Here is a 20,202-nt window from a genome sequence, read left to right on the forward strand (position 1 = left end):
TGCTGGGACCCCTCTTCCCCCAACCCGCGGCCCCCACTCGCCCCCGGGACACCCCCAAGTCCAAGAATGGTTCGGTCCACAGCCACATCAATGTTTATTCTGCAAGTCCGGGTTCCACAGCCTGTGACACTCCCTCCCCCGCCCCTCCCCGCCTCGTGAAGTGGCCCGGGGCCGAGCCCCGCCCCCAGCTCTGCTCAGCCAACTGCCGCACAGCTTCCTGGAGTCTCATTTGCATTTCCGGCGCTCTGGCCCAATGGCAAGGTGGCACTCCACCTCCCCTCGGGGGGGGGTGGTACTCCCTGTGGACTGCACCACTCTTGGGAGCCAAGGATGGGGGTGAAATGATTTCACAGAGGTCCCAATGACAGGAGGGTGGTCTTCAGGGTGAGGAGTTCAGCGGAAGAGGGGGTTCTGGCCTTGGAAGAGGCTCAGCAGCCCGCTGTCCGGGGCAGGCTCTTTGATGATCTTCTGGATCTGTAAGGGGAAGAGGAGGGTTCAGGAAGAGTCAAGAGTCCCCATTTCTAGGACAGATTTGGAGGGGCACTTCTCCATTTTCATCTGCCTGCCCTCTTGGCAGCAACTGGCTAAGCCAACCATTCCCTCTTCTTGAAACTTCTCCTTGGGCCTCCCTTTCACAATGGCTGCCTGGGTTGGCTCCTGATCACCTGCCATCTTGGTCCACTTTGCTGGCTTGTACCAAGGCCCTGTCCTGGAGCTTCTTGTCTATACAGGCTCCTGCTTAAGTAATCTTACCTCCCCCATCCCTCTCAACTCCCAAATCCAGCCCATGCCTTGCCCCTCAACTCCAGACTCACTGATCCAACTGCCTCTTAGATGTGAGTCACCACCTGACCTCTCACACCGACGGTCAGTAGACCACAGATGCTCAACCCCCTCTCTGGGGCCACCTTCTCCCAAGGCCCCACACTGCACCCATCAGCAGGCCTCACTGTGCTTGCCTCCAGAAAAATCAGCAGAGTCTGCATCCCCAGTGCCTCCACTCTTGTCTCCCTCCTTCCGGCCACCAGCCCACATCCATGGGCCACCCAGAACCAAACTGCAGATCAGACCGTGGCCAGCTCCCTTGTGCAAAACCCTCAAATCCTTGAGAAGATGGGGCTCTGGCTCCTCTCTGCTCGCCCTCCTCCTATATTCATCGAGAGCTCACCATGCCTTGCTACGGTGCTTTGAATAAGGCAGGTTCAGTCCCGTGTCCAGGCCTTTGTCCTAGCTGTTCCTTCTGCCACGAACACTTTTTGGATGACTGGCTGCTTGTCCTATTTCAGGTCTCTGCTTCAAGGCCACCCCTGGGGAAGGACCTCTCTGCTGTAAGCCCCCATCTTATTCCTCGCACACTCTGAACATCCCTTTCTAGCTTCTGGCCACAATGTGTAACTGAATACAGACTGGCTTTTGCTGTTGCCCCAGGACCTGCCACCGTGGTTGGGCCACAGTAGGTGCTTAGCAAATATTCAACAGAACGGAACTAAGAGGAGGGAAAGGGGCGGACCTCAGAGGGCTGGGCACCTCCCGCCACCCTGAGGGCCAGTGGTGGTGGCTGCAGGTCCTGGAGGAAGGAACAGAGAGGGTCACAGGGCTCCCACCTACAGGGCCTCTGCCAGACTGTTCTTGCCTGTCTACCTGGCTGCCTCCCGTACCTCTCCCCGGGAGGCCTCCCACACCACCCCAAGCAGCCCCGCTCCTCTGCACCCCAGCCCTCCCAGCCCCCTCCCCTGCTTTCTCTCTCTCCTGTCCTTATGGCCATGGACAGCTTCTCTTACAGAACTTAGAACTTTGCCCACTGGAGGCGGCAGCCTGCTGTGTTCCCAGATGGATTCTGTCAACCAATAGGTGGTGGGTGCTGGAAAGGGAGGCAAAGGTAGGGGTGTGGGGCCAGTACCTCCTTAAACTGGGGGTGGGCGGCATCACCCACAAGCTGCAGAATCAGCCCTTCACTGGTAGAGAGGAAGGCACCACTCTGCCGCATCCGGGCCAGCGCCACCAGCCTGTCCACCTGGCTGGGTGGGTGGGTGGGAGGGATTTGTTGGTGCCTCGGCCTGGACACCCAGACCCCTGGCAAGCTCAGCAGGGATCCCACTCCCTGGTTCTTCCTGGCCACCCCATCTGTACCCCACATGCACCACCCCCCTCAGCAGGACCCACTCACCTGCGAGAAGAGCAGGCGTCCACCACCACATGGACCTGTAGCCCACGGTCCAGGAGGTCCAAGGTGGTGTTCTGGGGGCACAGACAAGAACGGGGGTCTGGGGTGAGGGACTGGGGAGCTGGGATGGGATGAGGAGGCTCCGATCAGGCAGGAGGGCCCCCGGTCTACAACAGGATCCTAGGGCAGGAGGGGAGCACCAGGCAGAGAGGGGTCCAGAGTAAGGATGAAGGTCCCAGGTCAGGAACGGGGTCCTGCCAGGATGGAGGGCTCTGGCTCAGGGAAGATGCAGTGATGGGGGGTCTCACCAGGATGCAGGCCTGTGTCTCAATGCCACAGAGGAGCACAGAACGCAGCTGGGGCCGGGTGTCCAGCTCCTGCAGCATCACAGGCACCATGCTGAAGCAAGTTTTGGCCACCGGTCGCAGGCCTTCAGCCCCCAGCTCAGGCACCGTGGGGCCCAGGCCTGCTGGGTACTGCTCTGTTAGCACAGCGGGTACCTCCAGCAGCCTGGCCACCTGTGCCAGGGGAGGGGACAAAGGCCTGAGCCTGAGGGAGGGGCCTGTGGGGCCAGACTCCTGGGTCTGAGGGAGGAGGGGGCTGGGGCCTGGACTCCTGGGTCTGAGGGAGGAGGGCCTAGGGGTCTGGACTCCTGGGTCTGAGGGAGGAGGGGGCTGGGGGCCTGGCCTCCTGGGTCTGAGGGAGGAGGGGCTGGGGGGGCTGGACTCCTGGGTCTGAGGGAGGAGGGGGCTGGGGGTCTGGACTCCTGGGTCTGAGGGAGGAGGCTGGGGGGGCTGGACTCCTGGGTCTGAGGGAGGAGGGGCTGGGGGGGCTGGCCTCCTGGGTCTGAGGGAGGAGGGGGCTGGGGGTCTGGACTCCTGGGTCTGAGGGAGGAGGGGGCTGGGGGCCTGGCCTCCTGGGTCTGAGGGAGGAGGGGCTGGGGGGGCTGGACTCCTGGGTCTGAGGGAGGAGGGGGCTGGGGGTCTGGACTCCTGGGTCTGAGGGAGGAGGCTGGGGGCTGGACTCCTGGGTCTGAGGGAGGAGGGGGTTGGGGCCTGGACTCCTGGGTCTGAGGGAGGAGGGGGCTGGGGGCCTGGCCTCCTGGGTCTGAGGGAGGAGGGGCTGGGGGGGCTGGACTCCTGGGTCTGAGGGAGGAGGGGGCTGGGGGTCTGGACTCCTGGGTCTGAGGGAGGAGGCTGGGGGCTGGACTCCTGGGTCTGAGGGCAGAGGGGCTGGGGGCCTGGCCTCCTGGGTCTGAGGGAGGAGGGGGCTGGGGGCCTGGACTCCGGGGTCTGAGGGAGGAGGGGGCTGGGGGGGCTGGACTCCTGGGTCTGAGGGAGGAGGGGCTGCGGGTCTGGACTCGTGGGTCTGAGGGAGGAGGGGCTGGGGTCTGGACTCCCAGGTCTGAGGGAGGAGGGGCTGGGGGCCTGGGCTCCTGGGTCTGAAGGAGGAGGGGGCTGGGGGTCTGGACTCCTGGGTCTGAGGGAGGAGGCTGGGGGCTGGACTCCTGGGTCTGAGGGCAGAGGGGCTGGGAGCTGGGCTCCTGAGTCTGAGGGAGGAGGGGCTGGGGGTCTGGACTCCTGGGTCTGAGGGAGGAGGGGGCTGGGGGTCTGGACTCCTGGGTCTGAGGGAGGAGGCTGGGGGCTGGACTCCTGGGTCTGAGGGAGGAGGCTGGGGCCTGATACCTGGTCTGAGGGAGGAGGGGCTGTACCTTGAGCATGCGGGCGGCCACAGAGACAATCTCGGGGAAGTATGCAATATGTCGGAACTTCTCCTGCATGTCACACAGGAACAGGATGGATGATCCAGGGAGGACTCGGCCCAGGCTGGGCTTCACAGCCGCCATGTTCTGGGGATGGGCGGAGGTGCTGAGTGGGTAGGGTCAGATGGGCAAGGGGCTTCTTTGCACATCCAGGGTCCATGCACCTAGACCCTTGAGGGTCCTACACGGTGCTTTGGAAACCACTGTGCTCCTACCATCAGGCCTTTGTGTCTGCAGTTCCCTGGGGCCTGGTATCCATTTCTTTCTTAACGTGTCCTACTCAGCTGGGACATCACTTTCCCCCAGAAGCCTTCTCTGACCTCGACCACCCTGGTGCTCCCAGCCTCACTCTCCCAGGGCCCTGGGAAGGCTTTTCCTTCCGTCAAGGTCACCCTCTCTCCTGCCACACTCCAGGCTCCAACTGTGATCCTCACCCTCAGGGTGAGGTGTGAAGTGACCCACCCAAGGGCCCAAGCAGCTAATGGAACAGATGTGGCTCCTGAGGAAAAAAGAGCCTGGGTGGAGGGGCGGTGCTGACTCCCTCAAGTCAGACTCCCCCGGACTGAGCCTCTGAAACTCAGTTACCCATGTGTGCAATGCGGGCTGCATGTCCCTATGGTTCCTAGACAGAAAGGCGGGGGTACCTACACAGGGGACTATTATCCACCTGTAGAAAGGAATGAAGCGCTGCTACGTGCTACATCATGGATGAACCTCAGAATCGCTGTGCTCAGTAAGGGAGGCCAGTGACTGAAGGCCCCCCTCTGTGGGAGCCCTTGTATATGAACCGCTGCCCACAGGGATCAAGTCCAGAGGCAGGAAGCAGCTGGTGGCTGCCAGGGGCTGGGCAGGTGGAGAGACGAGAACTGATCGCCTAATGCGTGCAGAGTTCCCATCTGGGGTGATGAACACATTCTGGAACTAGATGGTGGCCACGGTTACGCAAAGTCATGAATGTTTGTAACAGCCACTTCATGGTACGCTTAAGAATGGTTGAAATGGTAAATTTCATTATGTGTACTTTAGCACGGTTTAAAAAAAAAAGAGAGAGAGAGAAAGAAGGGGCGGGGCTGGTGGAGCCACCTGCCCAGCAGCCCTTTTACGGGGAGGCCACTGAGACGCAGAGTGGTCCATGACTTGCCCGAGGTCCTGCAGGACTAGAGGACAGCCAGCCTCCCGGTCAGAGTGGCTCCGTCTCCCGCACCTGGGGCCCTGAGTCTCAGCATGTCCCAGCCCATGTCCCCAGGAGGTCTGAGTCCTTGGGTCCCCAAGTTGCTGCACAGCTCTCATCCCCTGTGTGCTCACTCATTTACTCGTTAATTTATCTGGGACATGGGAGACCCTGCAGACCTAGTGGAAGGCCAAAGGGTTAACACGGGGGAGGTGTGAAGGCTGGGTGGTAAGTACACACAGGTGTTTATGGGGATTCTCTCAGATGAACAGGTCTACCGTAGAAAATGTTTTCTATGGGCAACATATCTGAACTATAAAAAAGGATGGATGGTTAGAAGGGGGAGTTTTATGCTATGTGAATTTTATCTAAAAACAAAATGGCATGGAAGCTCCCACAAAAACAAAACCACACAATGAATTAATCACATAATTACAACTGTGATCAGTGCTGGGATTTCTAGGAAACCTGATCTATCTTGGCAGAGTGCAAAATTCTTCCTGAGGAAGTGGCCAGAGAGAGAGAGAGAGAGAGAGAAAATCTGAAAACACAAAGCGGACTCTGTCACTCTCCTGTCTCAGCCCCCACTGTCCTGCATGGCTTCTCTCTGTCCTCAAGACTAAAACATAACCCCCTCCCACAAGGCGCTGTGGACCATTCCAGCCTTGGCCAGTCATGTTGCATCTCAAGGCCTTTTGCTGGTGGTCCCTCCAGCTGGGGTGCTCTTCTCACTTCTACTCTTTTGAGTCTTCAGGAGACAGGAGGGTCAAGGTCAGATCAGGGCTCTAATGGCTGCAAGCCTACGACATGTGTCTGGAGCAACAAGGATCTCCCCTGCACACTGGTAGGAGTGTGGATTGCAACAACCCTTAGGGAAGCACGTGGGACCACATTTCTCAGAATTAGAGTTATGTGAACCCTGTGACCCAGAAAACTCTCTCCTGAGTGTTTGCCCTGCAGACATCCATGTGAGACATGAGGTTATTCACTACCAGGCCTAGGTTACTCATTATGGGACTCTTCCACAGAGCAAAGGAATAGAAATCAATGTAAACATCTACGGTTGGGCAGCCCTTTAGCCGTCACCTGAGTTACGGTGTGTCTATACTATGGAATTCTTTGCAGCCAGGAAGAATGACAAGCATGCTCTTTAAGTAACAATATGGAAAATTGTCCAAGAGGGGTAACAGTGAAATGAAGCAGAACAGGGTATCTAGCAATGCTCCCATCTGTGCCCCAATCAGGAGAGAACAAGCCAGTGTAGCCCTCTTCTCTATATGGAGCAGGTACTTCAGGCCAGGGAGCAGGTCACTGAGGGACCGGGTGTGAAGGAGACTTGATTTTAACGGTGTACTGTTCTGTTCCTTTTCAATTTTGGACAATGTGTGATCGGTTGTCTGGTCCATAATAACTACAATACAATAAAATATTTACATGAGGTGAGAACCCAGCAAAACCAGTCTGTGGTGGTGAAGTTATGAATGAATGAATGAATCAATGAATCAATGAATGAATGGTTATCCTTGGGTGGCAGTGAAGAACAGGGTCCAAGGGGGGCTCTTCTGGGATGTGGGGGATGTCCTACTTCTGGCTGGATTCGGATGCTGTTTACACCAGAGTGTTTGCTATGTGAAACGTTATTTGAGCTATGTACTTGTGATTTGTATGGTTTTCCTGCATATGCAGTGTATCTCCATAAAAAGTTTTCAAAATATCAGATAAAATGGGGGAGGCCTCGCTGGCCTCTGTGGGGCTGGACTGGAGGTGGAGGCCAGGAAGAAAACCAGGGCTGGGGTCCAGGTGGGCAAGGGTGAGGCCTGGGCTCTAGTTAAAGCAGAGAGGGCAGAGAGATTCAGGGGGCAGGGCTGTGGGGGAGGGGGGAAGGAGGAAGATCTTCAGGTTTCTGGTTCATGGGTGGCAAGTCCCAGGGACTTGGAGAAGGGAATTGGGGGGAACTGGGGACCTGGAGAGGGGAATTGGTGTGGGGAAGAAGATGAAAAATTGAGGGCGGGGAGTGTGTGTGTGTGCACGCATGTGGGGAGGTCTGGGCTGGAGACCCATTTGCGGGTGCCGTGGAGAGAAGGTACAGAATTGAACTCTGGGTGGAGGGAGTCCAAGGCGGGAGGAGGAGGGGCAGCAGGGGGAGGGGGGTGGGCAGCCCTGCAGCCGGGATTTCCTGGCTGTGTGACCCTTCGCAAGTTTCATGCTCTGTCTGAGCCTGAAAATAGGGGTCAAACTCATAGGGATGAGGCAAAACTCGGCCGGGGATGCAGAGAGGGCGGGTGCGACCCGTGGAGGGCTCGAGTCCCTGGCCAGCCAATTCTGTAGGGCCTGGGCAGGAGTGCTCCCCTTGGCCGTGTCACCTCGGCCTGGACCGCCTGGCAAAGCCTCCGTTTCCCCACCTGCAAGGCGGGGAGATCGGTCCCCCTGCAGCCCTGGGGGAGGGGAGGCTTACCCGGAAGGCGCCGGGCCCCAGCCTGTCCCGCTCCTTCGCTGGAGAGGCCTGGGGGACACTCACCTCTCAAAGCCCGGACTTAAGCCGCTCAGTTCCTCCTGCCGGGTTCCAAGGCTAGGTCACCGTTTTTTGTAGGGTCGCCACACGTGGCCCGCCCCCGCGCCATCCGCGTCCGCCCATCCAGGCCGAGCCACCCAATCGGCGCTCGCCAAGCTCTGCCCCGCCCTTGCGGCCGGCCAATCCACAGGCGAGGCTGTTTGGCCCTCCGTGGAGGGGCGGTGCCGGGCACACTGTCAATGTTGAGAGCGTGATTGGCCCACCGGGGGGGGGGGGCGGGAAGGCAGCGCCTCTGACCAATGGGGAGCCGGGAAGGGCGTGAATGGCGGGCCCGGGGCGGAGCGGCGCCGTGGGTGCGGAGAACGCGAACTCCAGCTGGGCAGGTGGGTAGCGGCCACCCGCATCGTATAAACAAGACCTTTGAGGCCGAGAAATGAGGGAGGGAGGGGCGTAGCCAGAGCAGAGGCAGGCCTGGGGTTCGAACGTTGGCCCTTGGGCCTAGACACAGAAACGTATCAAGAGACCCAAGCACTTTCCAGGAAAGGGGATTTAAGTCCTCCCAACCCCACTCAGCCTCAGTTTCCCTATCTGTACAGCACCTGCCTCCTAGGGTGCTGTTTGGTTGTTTGTTTTGCGTGGTGTTTGTAATATTTAGACTCTGTGCTTGGAAATGGGGCTGAGAAAGAGTTGGGGAGAGAATTTCCTCATCAGTCTTGGAATCAAATCCAAACTACTCCCAATTCATGTTTGCCTTTGTCAACCTCCCTGACCTCATCTCTTACCACTTGCCCTGCTCACACTGCTCCAGCCACCTCGGAGTCTTTGCACGTCCTGTTTCCTCAGCCTGGAGCCCCAGACCTTCGCTTAGACGGCTCCTTGTCATTCAAGGCTTTCCCTGAGCACCTGATGTCAAACAGCCACTCAGTCAAGTCTCTGTTTTATTTTCTTCACAGCACTAATTTCAATCTGAAATTGGAAATTTATCTTGCGTTTAAGAAATGTACGAATGTACCCTTTGTCATCCCCCCCCACCCCCTTAAATGCACACATCTTGTCTGTTTATTCACTCCTGAATCCTCAGCATCTAGATGGGGCCTGACACATAGTAGGCCCTCGGTACATATTTGGGAATAAATGAGACAAGACCAGACATTAGGCAGAAATTAGCCAAGGTGAGAGGAGCCTGGAGCCGCAGACACTGAGGAGATGGGCCTGGGAAGAAAGGAGGGAGAAGGTGGGGGAGGGAGAGTGCAAGGGGGCACCCCTGGCAGAGGCAGAGGTGGGGGACCTGGACCAGGAGAAGACGTGGCCTGAGGTGGGAGGAGTCTGGGCTTGGTTCATGTTCCCAGGGGTTGCCAGGAGGGGAGTTGACAGGACAGGGGGCTCCTGGGGGGTGGCTGCTGAGCTATCATGAGGGTGGCCTCTGATTTGTCCGGTGGGGGGGGGCCCTGGGTTGGGTTGTGGTTGAGCATCATGGGGAGCAGGTACCCCAGCCCTCAGGGACTCCCTGAGAATGACAGGCACGAGGCACCTCCCACCTGCCCACCCAATACGCCTCAGGAGCCCAGGGCCCATCCACTCCCCCCCGGGTATTTGGGGGAGACGGGAGGGGATTATAGAAATGTGAAGCCTGCCTCAGGTCTGGCTGGCCCCAAGCACAGAGGGACAACTCAGATGGCCCTGAGGGACACTCGGGGGTGAGTGCAATGTCATCAAAGAGGTCGAGGGTGGAGGTGTCCAGGGCCGCGAGGCTCAGGCTGGGGCCTGCGTAGGGTGCCTCAGTGGGGGCCACAGCACAGGCCACCCCCAGGAAGGGGGATGGAGGCGGCAGGGGCGGCCTCCGGGGCGCAGGTCTCTGGGGAGGTGCCTCCTGGGATAGGATAGACAGCGCCAGGCGCCGGGTGGCAGCTTCAATCTTGGCAAACTGCCTGCAGAGAGATGAGCATTACTGGGCAGCGTGAAGCATTCCCCTCCTGTCTGCCCTCCCAGAACCAGTTTCTTCCTTCTCCTCCTCTCCATTTTTCTGCTCTGTGCTACCTGGGTCCTTTCTTGAGTCTGACAATTCAGTTTTTCTAACCCCATTCATAGGGGAGCTCTGAACAGCTGTGGGGGTTTTGTACTGCACAAGGTAGCACCTCCAGTTCAGCACAGTGCACATTTTTGACATTTAGATTTGTTATGACCACATCCCAATGTTTAAAAGTAAAAAACGTCTGAAGGAAAGGGTGCCTTGAAAAGTGTCTTCCACACAAGGCGCACTATGGGCTAGGGGTGCACGTGTAACAGTGATGCGCTGGGGATTCTACTCCCTACCGAGCTCTTGAATCTGCCCATCTCCACATCCCCACCAATCCTTGGTTGAAGTCCCCAGCATTTCCTGTCTGGATGACCACAACAGCCATCACACTGGCCCCTCCCCTATCGTTCCTACCTCTCAAGAACTATGTGGAAAGATCTCACAAACCATGATGGGCTCAGTTATGTCCCCCTAAAATTCATATGTTGGAGGTTTAACACTCAGTACCTTAGAACATGATTGTATTTGGAGACAGGGCCTTTAAAGAGGTAGTTAAGTTAAGATGACATGGTGAGGGTGGCCTCTAATCCAATGAGAGGAGGTTGGGACCCGTGGAAGGAAGACACAGGCCATCTACAAGCCAAGGAGAGAGGCCTCACCCTGCCAGCACCTGATCTGGGACTGGGGCCTCCAGAAGCATGAGAAAGTAAATTTCTGTTGTTTTAGCCACCCAGTCTCTGGTGTTTGATTATGGCAATTGTAGGAGATCAATGCACAAACATAATGTTGAGCAAAAGCAGCAAGACTCACAATTCGTACCTGCATGACTCCATTTGAAGCTCAAAAAGCAGGCTAACCCGATGACAGTAAGAGAAATCAGGATGGCAGCTTATGGGAAGGAGACACCATGGGTGCCTCCAGGGGCAAGAAGGGCCCTGTTCCTGGACCTGAGCGCTGCTTACACTAGTAGGTTCCCTTTGGGAAAATTCGTCAAGCTCTACGCCAATACTATGTGCATTTCTTATAGTTGGTAAATTTCCAGAAAAGGTTTTATTTAAACAGGTAGCTGATATTGTATGGTTCTGTTTACATGAAATGTCCAGAATAAGCAGGTCCCTGGAGACAGAAAGCGGACTGGTGGCTGTCAGTGCTGGGGGAGGGGGGTTGGGGAGTAGGGGATCTCCTCTGGGGGTGATGAAAATGTTCTGGAACCCGACAGAGGTAACTGGTTGCAAAACATTATGAATATACGAAATACCAATGAAGTGCACACTTTAAATCACTCAAAATGGTGAATTTTATGTTATGTCTATTTTACCACAAGAAGATAGGCTCATAAATAAATTAGTGAGAGCTGCTACTCCGGAACTGTCTTTGACGCCAAAGAGAATAGTTACACTCTGAGTCCCTAGGAAAAATGTTCAGAAATGGGAGGTCAGGTTAAATGGCAGAGGATGGGGGTGGGAAGAGGGGGGGAGTTGACTTGAACAAACTCCGTATAAATGACATTTAGGGCTGAAGAGTCATGACATTTGTGATGTGCTTGAACTATTTTAAGAAGATAGATGAAGGAAATAGGCTAAAATGTTATGGGCGGTAAAGTCTAAGTGATGGTACGTGAGTGATCTTTAAGCCAGTGGCTCTCTAACTTGAGAGCACAATGGAACACCTGGAGGGCTTGTGGCAATACAGGTCCTTGGGCCCCTGAGCTTTGGGTTCTGCAGGCCTGCGGTGACATTCAAGAATCTGCGTCTCTAGCACATCCCCACACTGTGCGGAGGTGCTGATGCTGTGGGTCTGGGGACCATTTTTTGAGAACTGCTCTGTCAGACAGCTAGCTGTCTTGACTTTTCTGTAGATTGGAAATTCTTCACAATAAAAAGTCAAAAATCCATATACATGGGTGGGAGGGGGCTCCTGAGGGAGCAGGGCCTGAGGGGGCCTGGAGGGTGGAGGAGGGCGTGGGTGGGAAGGTGCCGAGGATAGTTTACCTCTGACCTGGATTTTCTCAGGGAATATGCTCCAGAGCTGCCTGGGCTGCCCATGAGGCAACTCGTGGGAGGCCTGGGTCTCCGGGGAGCATGTGACAGAGCCAGGCATGGGGGTGGGAATGTCTGGGATGCTACAGGAGAGGAATTGGCCCTGGGGGAGCAGGGAGGCTGAGTGGGGGAGGGTAGACAGGGAACCTGGGAGGTAAGAGGCTGGCATTAGCCCAGGGTCCAGACTGGAGGTGGGCAGGGAACCCAGATGGGGGCTGGAGATGGGGGAGGGGTCCTGAACTGGTTGATGAAGGGGCTGAAGAGGAGTGAGAAGGCTAGCTCTGGGACACAGGGCTGGACCCTGTTTGAAGAGATGTGTGTTTTCCTCTTCAATAATGGGTGTGTAGGGTAGTGGCAGTGAACATTGTGGCCAGCGCTGGGCATCCTGGTGGAAGGTGTCTTGTAGTGTGGAGGCAGGATTTAGGCTGGACCAGGCTCCTGTTTACTCAGATTTGGTTCCAAGACCTCTTGGAGCAAGGTTCTGGGCTGGCTGGGAGGAACAACCTACTTTGAGAAAAGCAGGTTCTTGGGCAAGTCACTTTACCTCTCTGTGCCTCAGTTTCCTCATCTGAAAAATGAGGATTATAATAGAATCTACCTCCTAGGGTTACTATGGGGGATTAATGAATTCATATTCATTGTGAGTGAGTATTATAAGTTTATACTAAAGTGCTCAGAACAAGCACCACCATCATCACCATGATCACCATCACTGTCATCATCACCACTGTCGTCACCACCATCACCATCATCACCATCACCATCACCATTGTCACCACCATCATCATCATTGTCATCACCACCATCATCATCATCACCATCACCACCATCATCATCATCACCATCACCACCATCATCGTCATCACCACCATCATAATCGTCATCACCATCACCATCATCACCATCATCATCATCACCACTGTCATCACCACCATCATCACCATCATCATAATCATCATCACCGTCACCACCACCACCATCATCATCACCTTCACCACCATCATCACATCATCACCACCATCACCATCATCGTCACCACCATCATCACCGTCATCACCATCATCATCACTGCCATCATCATTGTCATCACCATCATTATCACCACCATCATCATCATCACCATCACCACCACCACCATTATCATCACCTTCACCATCATCATCATCCCCATCACCACCATCATCATCACCACATCATCACCACCATCACCATCACCACCATCATCACATCATCACCGCCATCATCACCATCATCATCACCATCACCACCATCACCACCACCATCACCTCCATCATCACCATCATCACATCATCGTCAGCCTCAAGTCCCTGAGAGGCTGTTTCCAGGCAGGACAGCAAAGTAGTACAGAACATCGGCTCTGGACTCAGAGTGCCTGGGTTGTATCCATTCTTTAGCTGTGTAGTTTGGATAAGTCATCGAATCTCTCTGAGCCTCCTCGTTGCTAATGTAGGGACAAAGACAACCTACTGTGCAACCTACTCTTTATTGGGAGCATTAAGTGACATATCGTATGTCAAACCCTTAGTATGGTGTGCCTGGCACACAGCAAGTGCTTAAAAACTGGTTACTGTCACAAAGTGAGGGGAGAGCACAGGGCAAGGTGGGGCAGGGCTGGGTGAGGTGTGAGAGGGAGGACAGGCGTGAGTACAGACCTGAAGGAGCTCAGGTCCCCATCTACATTCCCAGAGACAGGGAAGGGCGTTGTCCCACAAAGGGAACAGGATGTGCAGAGGCCCAGAGGCTGAATGATATAGTGCTAAATGGGGAGCTCCTGTTTCTTTAGAACCTAATTCCTTCCCCCTTTCACTGTGCCCCAGCCATACTGGTTCTCAAGCATTCCAAGGATGTTCCTGCCTCAGGGCCTTTGCACTTGCTGTGCCTTGCCTGGAATGCTCTTCCCTCAGACATCCACATCTTGTTCCCTGGCTTCAGTCAGGTCTTGGCTCAACTGTCACCTTCTCCGTAAAGCCTTCCCTGACACCTAAAATGCCAGTCCTCCCCCAGCACACCCTCCATGGCACTTATCACCTCATAGCATGCCATATAATTTTTAAAAATTGAGGTAAAATTCATATAACTTAAAATGAGCCACTTTAAAGTGTGCAATTCAGTGGCATTTAGTACCTTCACAATGTGCAACTTCCACCTCTAATTCGTTCCGGAACTTTTCGTCACCCCAGAAAGCAACTCCGAACCCAGTGACAATCACTCACCATCCCCACTTGCCTCCAGCAGTGCCTCCCCTGGTACTGTTCCCCTGCTTTCTGGCTCTGCCTGTTCTGGATGTTTCACAGAAATGGCATCATGCGATATGTGGCCTTGTGTCTGGCTTCTTTCACTCAGCATCATGTTCTCAAGGTCCATCCATGTATCACTTACTTTATCTAGCTGTCCCTGATCAGCTGCCTTGCCGCTGGAACACAGGCTCTATGAGGCAGGGGGTTCTGTCTACTTGCACAGATGGATCTCAGGGGCCCGGTACACAGTTAATGGTCAATAAATGCATGTTGATTTATTGGGGACCAATAAATGACCATCACCATCATCACCAGGGGACCTGCATTCTGGGGTCCCCTTCTCTCTGTTCTGTCTGGGCCTGGTCTCCCCCACTCTGAGCTGTCTGGCCCCTCCCCTCGTCCACCCCCACTCACCTGCAGATCTGGTTGTGCAGAAACCTCCTGTGGTTGGGTCTCCTTTTGGGGGTCCGGGTCCGCCGAGGGTGCAGGGCACGCAGCATGTGGGTGGTTGCCCCACTCACGAAGGCACACAGTTCCCGAGGGCTGGGCTCAGAGACTGCAGAGGCTGTAGGGGTCCCGGGGTGCATGGCTGGGGTGATAGCTCTCCACAATATTCCTGCTGATCAGAAAGCAGCTCCTAAATCTGAGGCGAGAGGAGCAACCAGGGCCAGGAGCTCAGGGCTGGGGAGGCAGACAGCAGACAGGAGAGGAGAGGGCCTTTGGGAGGGGCAGGCCGACTCTGGAGGGGAGGCAAGGCTCTGGTTGGAGGAAGCAGGGCCCAGGGAATTAGGACAAGTCCTCCCTCCTATGCCCCACCCCTACCTCCTGGAGGCTGGATGCAGAGCTTTGAGGAACCCGTGGGTGGGGGCTGATATAGGAAGGCAAGGGGGGGGTGCTTTATGTGCGCCCCCCCAGGGGCCCAATTAGCACATAGTTGGACCTAGGATATGGGACAGGGCAGCATGGTGGGGGGCAGAGAAAAGCACCTGGAGATAGCCAATTATGGGGACAAAGGCCTCATTAGGGAGGCGAGGCCAGGGGCTGAGTCAACCGCATCGATTAGTGTTGAGGACCCTTAATTGGAGTTGAGGGGAGGGAGTGGTGGGAGGCTTGGGTGCAGGTTGGGAGGGAGGGGGACACGGCTCCCTGGGAGGGATGCTGGCAGCCTCCAGCTGCGGGGCAGACACCTGACATCTCCCCACCCACCTGCAGATGTATCCCCCCTGTGCTTCCCTCGGCTCCGGGCCCAGCATCCTGGGAAACAGGCTCAGAGAGGGGGCTCGCCTGTGCCCAAGGCCTCCAGCCAGCAGGAAGGGCTGGCTTCTGTGTGAGGGGGTTGAGCCCCAAACCCTGCATTTCCACCAGAGCAGTGAGTGAGCAAGGGAGGGGGCGGGGGACAGGTGCCGGCTGGCCTGGGTGCTTAGGTGGGTGACAGGAGGGACTGTTTCTGGCACAGCCTGGCTGTGGCCGTGGGAGGGGAAGAGAAAACACGGTGTGGTTTCCCTGAAGGCATTGTACTGAGGGACTGGGGGGCCCTTGGTATTTGGGGGAGGCTGGGACGTGGCGGGTGGGGAGGAGGCTGGCTCCTGGGGGGCGGGAGTGGGGTCCTCTTGTTCCTGGGAGGGCATTGGCCAAAGTGGGGGACCCTGGTCTGGGCTGGCGCGGGAGAGGTGTCTTCGTGTTTGCTCTGGGGGGACTGCGTTAAAGGTTTGCGTTGGGGGGTGTGAGTGTCCTAGGGGTACGCACTCCCACAAACCTTAAAACCATGTACATTTATTCTCTTGCAGTTCTGGGGGTCAGAAGTTCAAGGTGGGTCTTCTGAGCTGAAGGCGAGGTGTCCGTTCTGGAGGCTGCAGGGGAGAATCCGTCCCCTAAGCCTTTTCCAGCTTCCAGAGCCGCCGTGACTTCTCCAAGCTCACGCTGCAAGTAAGTGGCCAAGCTGGGATTTGAACTCGAGTCAGCGTAGGCCCGCCACCCTGCGCTTGTGGGCAGGGTCAGCACTGGGGCAGCAGCCCAAATACGGTAGCAGAGGCCGGGCCCAGGGCTCGGGATGGGGGCCACCAGGCCGACCGCGGCAGACACCAAGCGACCGTCTTGGACGCCTCCAAGGCTCTCCAGCCCCGTCGCTGAGCTGCACTTTGCCCCTTGGCCCCTCCTGGCTTTTCTGCCCCTCCCTGGATGTCTCCTGTCCTTCCCTCCTCATTGTCTCTGACCACAGCACTTGCCATGGCTGTTTCTCAGCTTCTCTGGCCGTCTCTGTCTCTACAGTGTCTCTCCAAGTCTGTGTCTGTGTTTCTTGCCCTGGGCAAGGCGTGCGTGTGTGTGTGTTCACGTGTGTGTGCACATCCAGGGCGTGCATGTGATGTTGTGGGACAGCCTGGAAGTTTTCCTCTCCTGTGACTTTCAGGCCCAGAGGGGAACGTGCAGGGTCCCTTGGCAAGGGGCCGTGGGGGAGGGGACCCTCTGGAGGTCGGGGTTCAGGCTCAAGGACAGCCACTGCATAGCCGGGGCGTGACCTTTGCTAGCCCGGCTCCAGGAGCAGACCCGAATCCAACACCAGGAGCCAAGGGCAGCATCTGCTAGCGAGCTCTGTCCCTCGGCCAGGGGAGTCTGGAGCACAGCTAGGGCCGCCAGCCCTCCTGACTCGGGCCTAGGGATGCTCCACCAGGGGGCGCCCACATCCCGGGCAGTGCTGGGAGGCGGCGCTCCAGCGGCGGCACCCTCACCTTCGGGTCCCTCTCCTCCTGTCTGGTCATGGATGAGCGTCACCCACAGCTGGGGGCTGGCTTCCTCTGAGGTTTGTTGAGGACCTGCCCTTCCTGGTATTAGAAGGTCCGCACAGGCTCCCTTCCCGCATCCCAACCCTCATCATGGGGGTGGGTGGGGGGGACGTTTAGTTATTTGATAAACATTGACTGAGCACCTACAGTAGACAGAGGATATGGCAGTGATCAAGACAAGCACAGTGTGTCCCTGGAGGAGTCTGGGAGGGAGACACCCACAAACAAGAAAAGACCAGTCCAGGATGAGGGAGGTTGGATGGGGGAGGGGTGCTGCTTCAGATGGAGAGGCCATCTCTGAGAAGGTGACAATTGTCCTGCAGCCTGAGTGGAAGACAGGGCAGCCAGGAGCTTCCCAGGCAGAGGGAACGATAGGAAGAGGTAAAGTCAGAGACGTGGACAGGGGCTGAACCCTGAGGGCTTTGTAGGCCAGGTAGGAGTTGGGTTATGAAGGCAAGAGTGATGAGGAGCTATGTAGGGTTTGAAGCAGAGGTAGTGCCTAGACCCCAGGGCCCTGCCCCAAACCTCCTTTGCTGGCCTTGCTGCACCTGGAATGTGGAGACCTCACTCCTGAATCCCTCTCTAATATGGGGAGCGGGGAAATGAGGTGTCAGGATCAGGCCAGGAGCCCAGACAAAACTTGCCTCCATCCTGCTCATCTGTGATCTCTCTACCTAGTTCCAATGGGGCTTTGTTTCTCTTAAAATTTATTGTGAAAATTTACAGGTGGCAGGTTCCTGGTGTTCCCAACCAAGAACTCAGAGGCCAACACTGTCATATTTGTTTCACACCACGGTATGGGCTAAGTTGTGTCTCCCCAAACTCGTCCATTGGAGTCCTAACCCCCATACCTCAAAATGTGACTGTGTTCAGAAATAAGGTCTTTAAAGGGGTAATTAATTTAAAATCAAGTCATATATCTGTGCCCAAACCAGTATGCCTGGTGTCCTTATAAGAAGAGGAAATTTGGACACGGACAGATACAGGGAAGGCCATGTGAAGACACAGGGAGAAGACAAGCTACGGAGACAGGCCTCAGAAGAAACCAACCCTGCCAACACCTTGATCTTGGACTTCTAGTCTCAAATATAAGAAAATAAATTTCTGTTGTTTAAACCACCCAGCCTGTGGGGCCTTGTTAGGGCAGCCCCAGCAAACTAACACAAGAAGTGTATTAGTTATCTATGTTGTGTCACAAATAACCATAAATACCATGGCTTAAAATAATATCCTCTAATTTTCTCACAGTTGCCATGGGTCAGGAGTCCAGGCACTTGATCACGAGGCTGCGATCATGGTGTAGGCTGGGGCTGCTGTCTCATCTGAGGTTGGGTCCTCTTCCAGGCTCACATGGAAGAATTCATTTCCTTTCATCTGTAGAACTCATGGAATTGGGCGGCTTCGAGGCCAGCAGGAGAATCGCTGACATTTCACATCTCTGACCTCTAGACCCAGCTTCAAAGACCCAGCACAACCTTTATATAGAAAGAGATCTACTGTAAGGTACTGGCTCATGCAATTATGGAGGAAGTCCCATGATCTGCCATCTGCATGTTGGAGGCCAAGAAGGCCAGTGGTGTAGTTCCAAGGCTTCAGAACCAGAGAGCCAATGGTGTGGATTCCAGTCTGAGTCTGAAGCCCTGAGAACCAGGAGCACCGAGGGCAGGCAAAGATCAACAGTCAGGTAGAGAGGGAATCCAACCTTCCTGCACCTTCCTGCAACTTTTTGTTCTAGCCAAGCCCCCCTTGGGTTGGGTGATGGCCAATCGCCTCCCCTCCACGGTGGGGAGGGCCATTGGCTTCACTCGGTTTACTGATGCAAATGCTTATCTCTTCCAGAAACACCTTTACAGACACGCCCAGAAATCGAGTTTAACCAGATACCTGGGCTTCCTGTGGCTCAGTCAGGTGGACACATAAAATTAACCATTACATTTCTTTTTGATCAACATCAACTGACAGGGAGCCTTGATTGCACCTGCCCAAATCCCTTCACCTTCGCCGTATCACATGACCTGTCACAGGGGTCTGTCATGTCCACTGGCCACGTGAAGAAAAGGCACATAGTGTACGAGGGCGTGGGTCATTGGGGATCATCATGGAAAGTGGAGGCCACTCCTGGGGAGGGCATTTGGTGCAGATCTGTCCCTGTCCACATTTTTGTACTTAAAACCGAGGGATGTGTTTTCCCTGTACAGGAGGGACCATGTGACCCAGCGTGACCAGCTGGGGAGTCTCCTCTGGCTCCTCTGTGCTGGGCTGTGACGATACATGTGGGGACCTGCTAGATAGGCCTTGGATGGCGATGGACTCTGGGGCTGGAGACACTACTGGTTAAATCACTTCCGGGTTACAGGAATCACTTCCTGGTTCTTTGCCTGGCCAAGAGACTTCAGAGGACCTCTACTTAGCCCCTAGTCAAGTGGGGATAACACTCCTTCCCTGGGACAGGCCCATGCAGGCAGGGCCGGCTGGGCACCCCATGGGAGACCCAAGAAATGTCAAAAAGGACCATCCTTAGTCTGTGGGAGGTGTAGGCCAGCCCCCTGGGCTCCTGCCCACCCCCCACCTTGCTTAAAGTGCATCTCTGCTCTCTTTCCTGCACTCAGGTGAAAAAGGTTATTTATTCTTACCTCTGGCCCTGGGAGTCCTGTCTTTGGTCCAGATACCTCCTGCTGTGTGTGTAGGGGGAGACAGGTGCTCCAGGGACACCTCTCACCCCAGCCCCTACTCCTCGCCTCTCTAGTGAGTACAAGTGGTGCCATCATGAAGGCAACGGGCTGAGTGGCCCAAACCAGAACTGAATGTCCACACAGCCTGACATCACATGCCCCCTCCTTCCAGAGAGAAGGGATGTGGCCTGGAGGGCTTGAGCATTTGGGGGCACCGAGAGTGAGAACTGAGCCCCCTCCCCACCCTGTGATCCCAAAGAGGGCAGGCCCAGACTCTGGTCCTGGCTGGGCCACCTTGGAGCTGGACTGTTCCAGAAACCCAGGACACATTTCCCACCACCCATAGTGTGGCTGGCAGGGGAGTGTGAGGAAGAGGGAAAGGCCCAGGCTCCCCAGTTCCTCCCAGGGTCTCTTCTCCTTTGACTACCATTGAGGGAGGGGCTGCCTTTCTCTGGAATCAGGAGGTGGAGTGGGTGCAGACCCTTGCCAACCCTTTTTTGGCTGACAGCTTTGGGATGGGGTAGACAGAGAGGGACAACCCCACATGCACATAGGGCCTTTGGGGCAGGAGTAACAGCCTAGATCCCTGGGAAGGGTCAGGTAGGTCTTGGCTACCTTCAAAGGCTGCAGTCCCCACTCCCAGCTCTGTCCTCCAGGATGAACGGTTCATCTGGCCGGCAAGGTGGAGGACAAGGGCTTGGAGGGTCTGGGGCTGGATAAGATGCCTGATCTAGTTGAGGGGGTTAGTCTCCCCCAAAAGCACCTGGGGCAGGGTGTTGTTGGCCAGAAACAAGAATGCCAGGGGCCTGCAGCGGTGTTTGCTTGTC

At 56.0% G+C, this 20,202-nt stretch overlaps 2 protein-coding genes across 12 annotated transcripts; both read right to left on the reverse strand.

Annotated features, from left to right (window-relative positions):
- Nucleotides 1–70: 70 nt before the first annotated feature.
- On the reverse strand, nt 71–7,764 carry ISOC2 (isochorismatase domain containing 2). Of its 11 annotated transcripts, none has more exons than XM_035725096.1 (6): nt 7,616–7,764; nt 3,876–4,013; nt 2,473–2,541; nt 2,168–2,238; nt 1,901–2,018; nt 71–474 (listed from the first exon to the last, which is right to left on the reverse strand). In XM_035725096.1, the coding sequence occupies exons 2-6, from the start codon at nt 4,008–4,010 to the stop codon at nt 394–396; spliced, it is 474 nt and encodes a 157-aa protein (XP_035580989.1). In that variant the 5' UTR covers nt 4,011–4,013; nt 7,616–7,764; the 3' UTR covers nt 71–393. The 11 variants fall into 11 exon arrangements, 10 of the variants coding, with proteins under 10 accessions (XP_035580989.1, XP_035580983.1, XP_035580987.1 ...); XM_035725090.1 differs by having other exon boundaries at nt 2,473–2,682; XR_004819745.1 differs by having other exon boundaries at nt 79–474; nt 2,168–2,344; nt 2,473–2,682.
- LOC113936278 (uncharacterized protein C19orf85-like) lies at nt 7,672–14,583 on the reverse strand. The gene is made up of 4 exons (XM_027619340.1): nt 14,338–14,583; nt 9,244–9,537; nt 7,907–8,027; nt 7,672–7,842 (listed from the first exon to the last, which is right to left on the reverse strand). Exons 1-4 carry the CDS (start codon nt 14,508–14,510, stop codon nt 7,672–7,674), a joined length of 759 nt encoding a protein of 252 aa, XP_027475141.1. The 5' UTR covers nt 14,511–14,583.
- Nucleotides 14,584–20,202: the final 5,619 nt, after the last annotated feature.

Source organism: Zalophus californianus, chromosome 17 (assembly GCF_009762305.2).
Source record: "Zalophus californianus isolate mZalCal1 chromosome 17, mZalCal1.pri.v2, whole genome shotgun sequence".
NCBI classification, from domain to species: Eukaryota; Metazoa; Chordata; class Mammalia; order Carnivora; family Otariidae; genus Zalophus; species Zalophus californianus.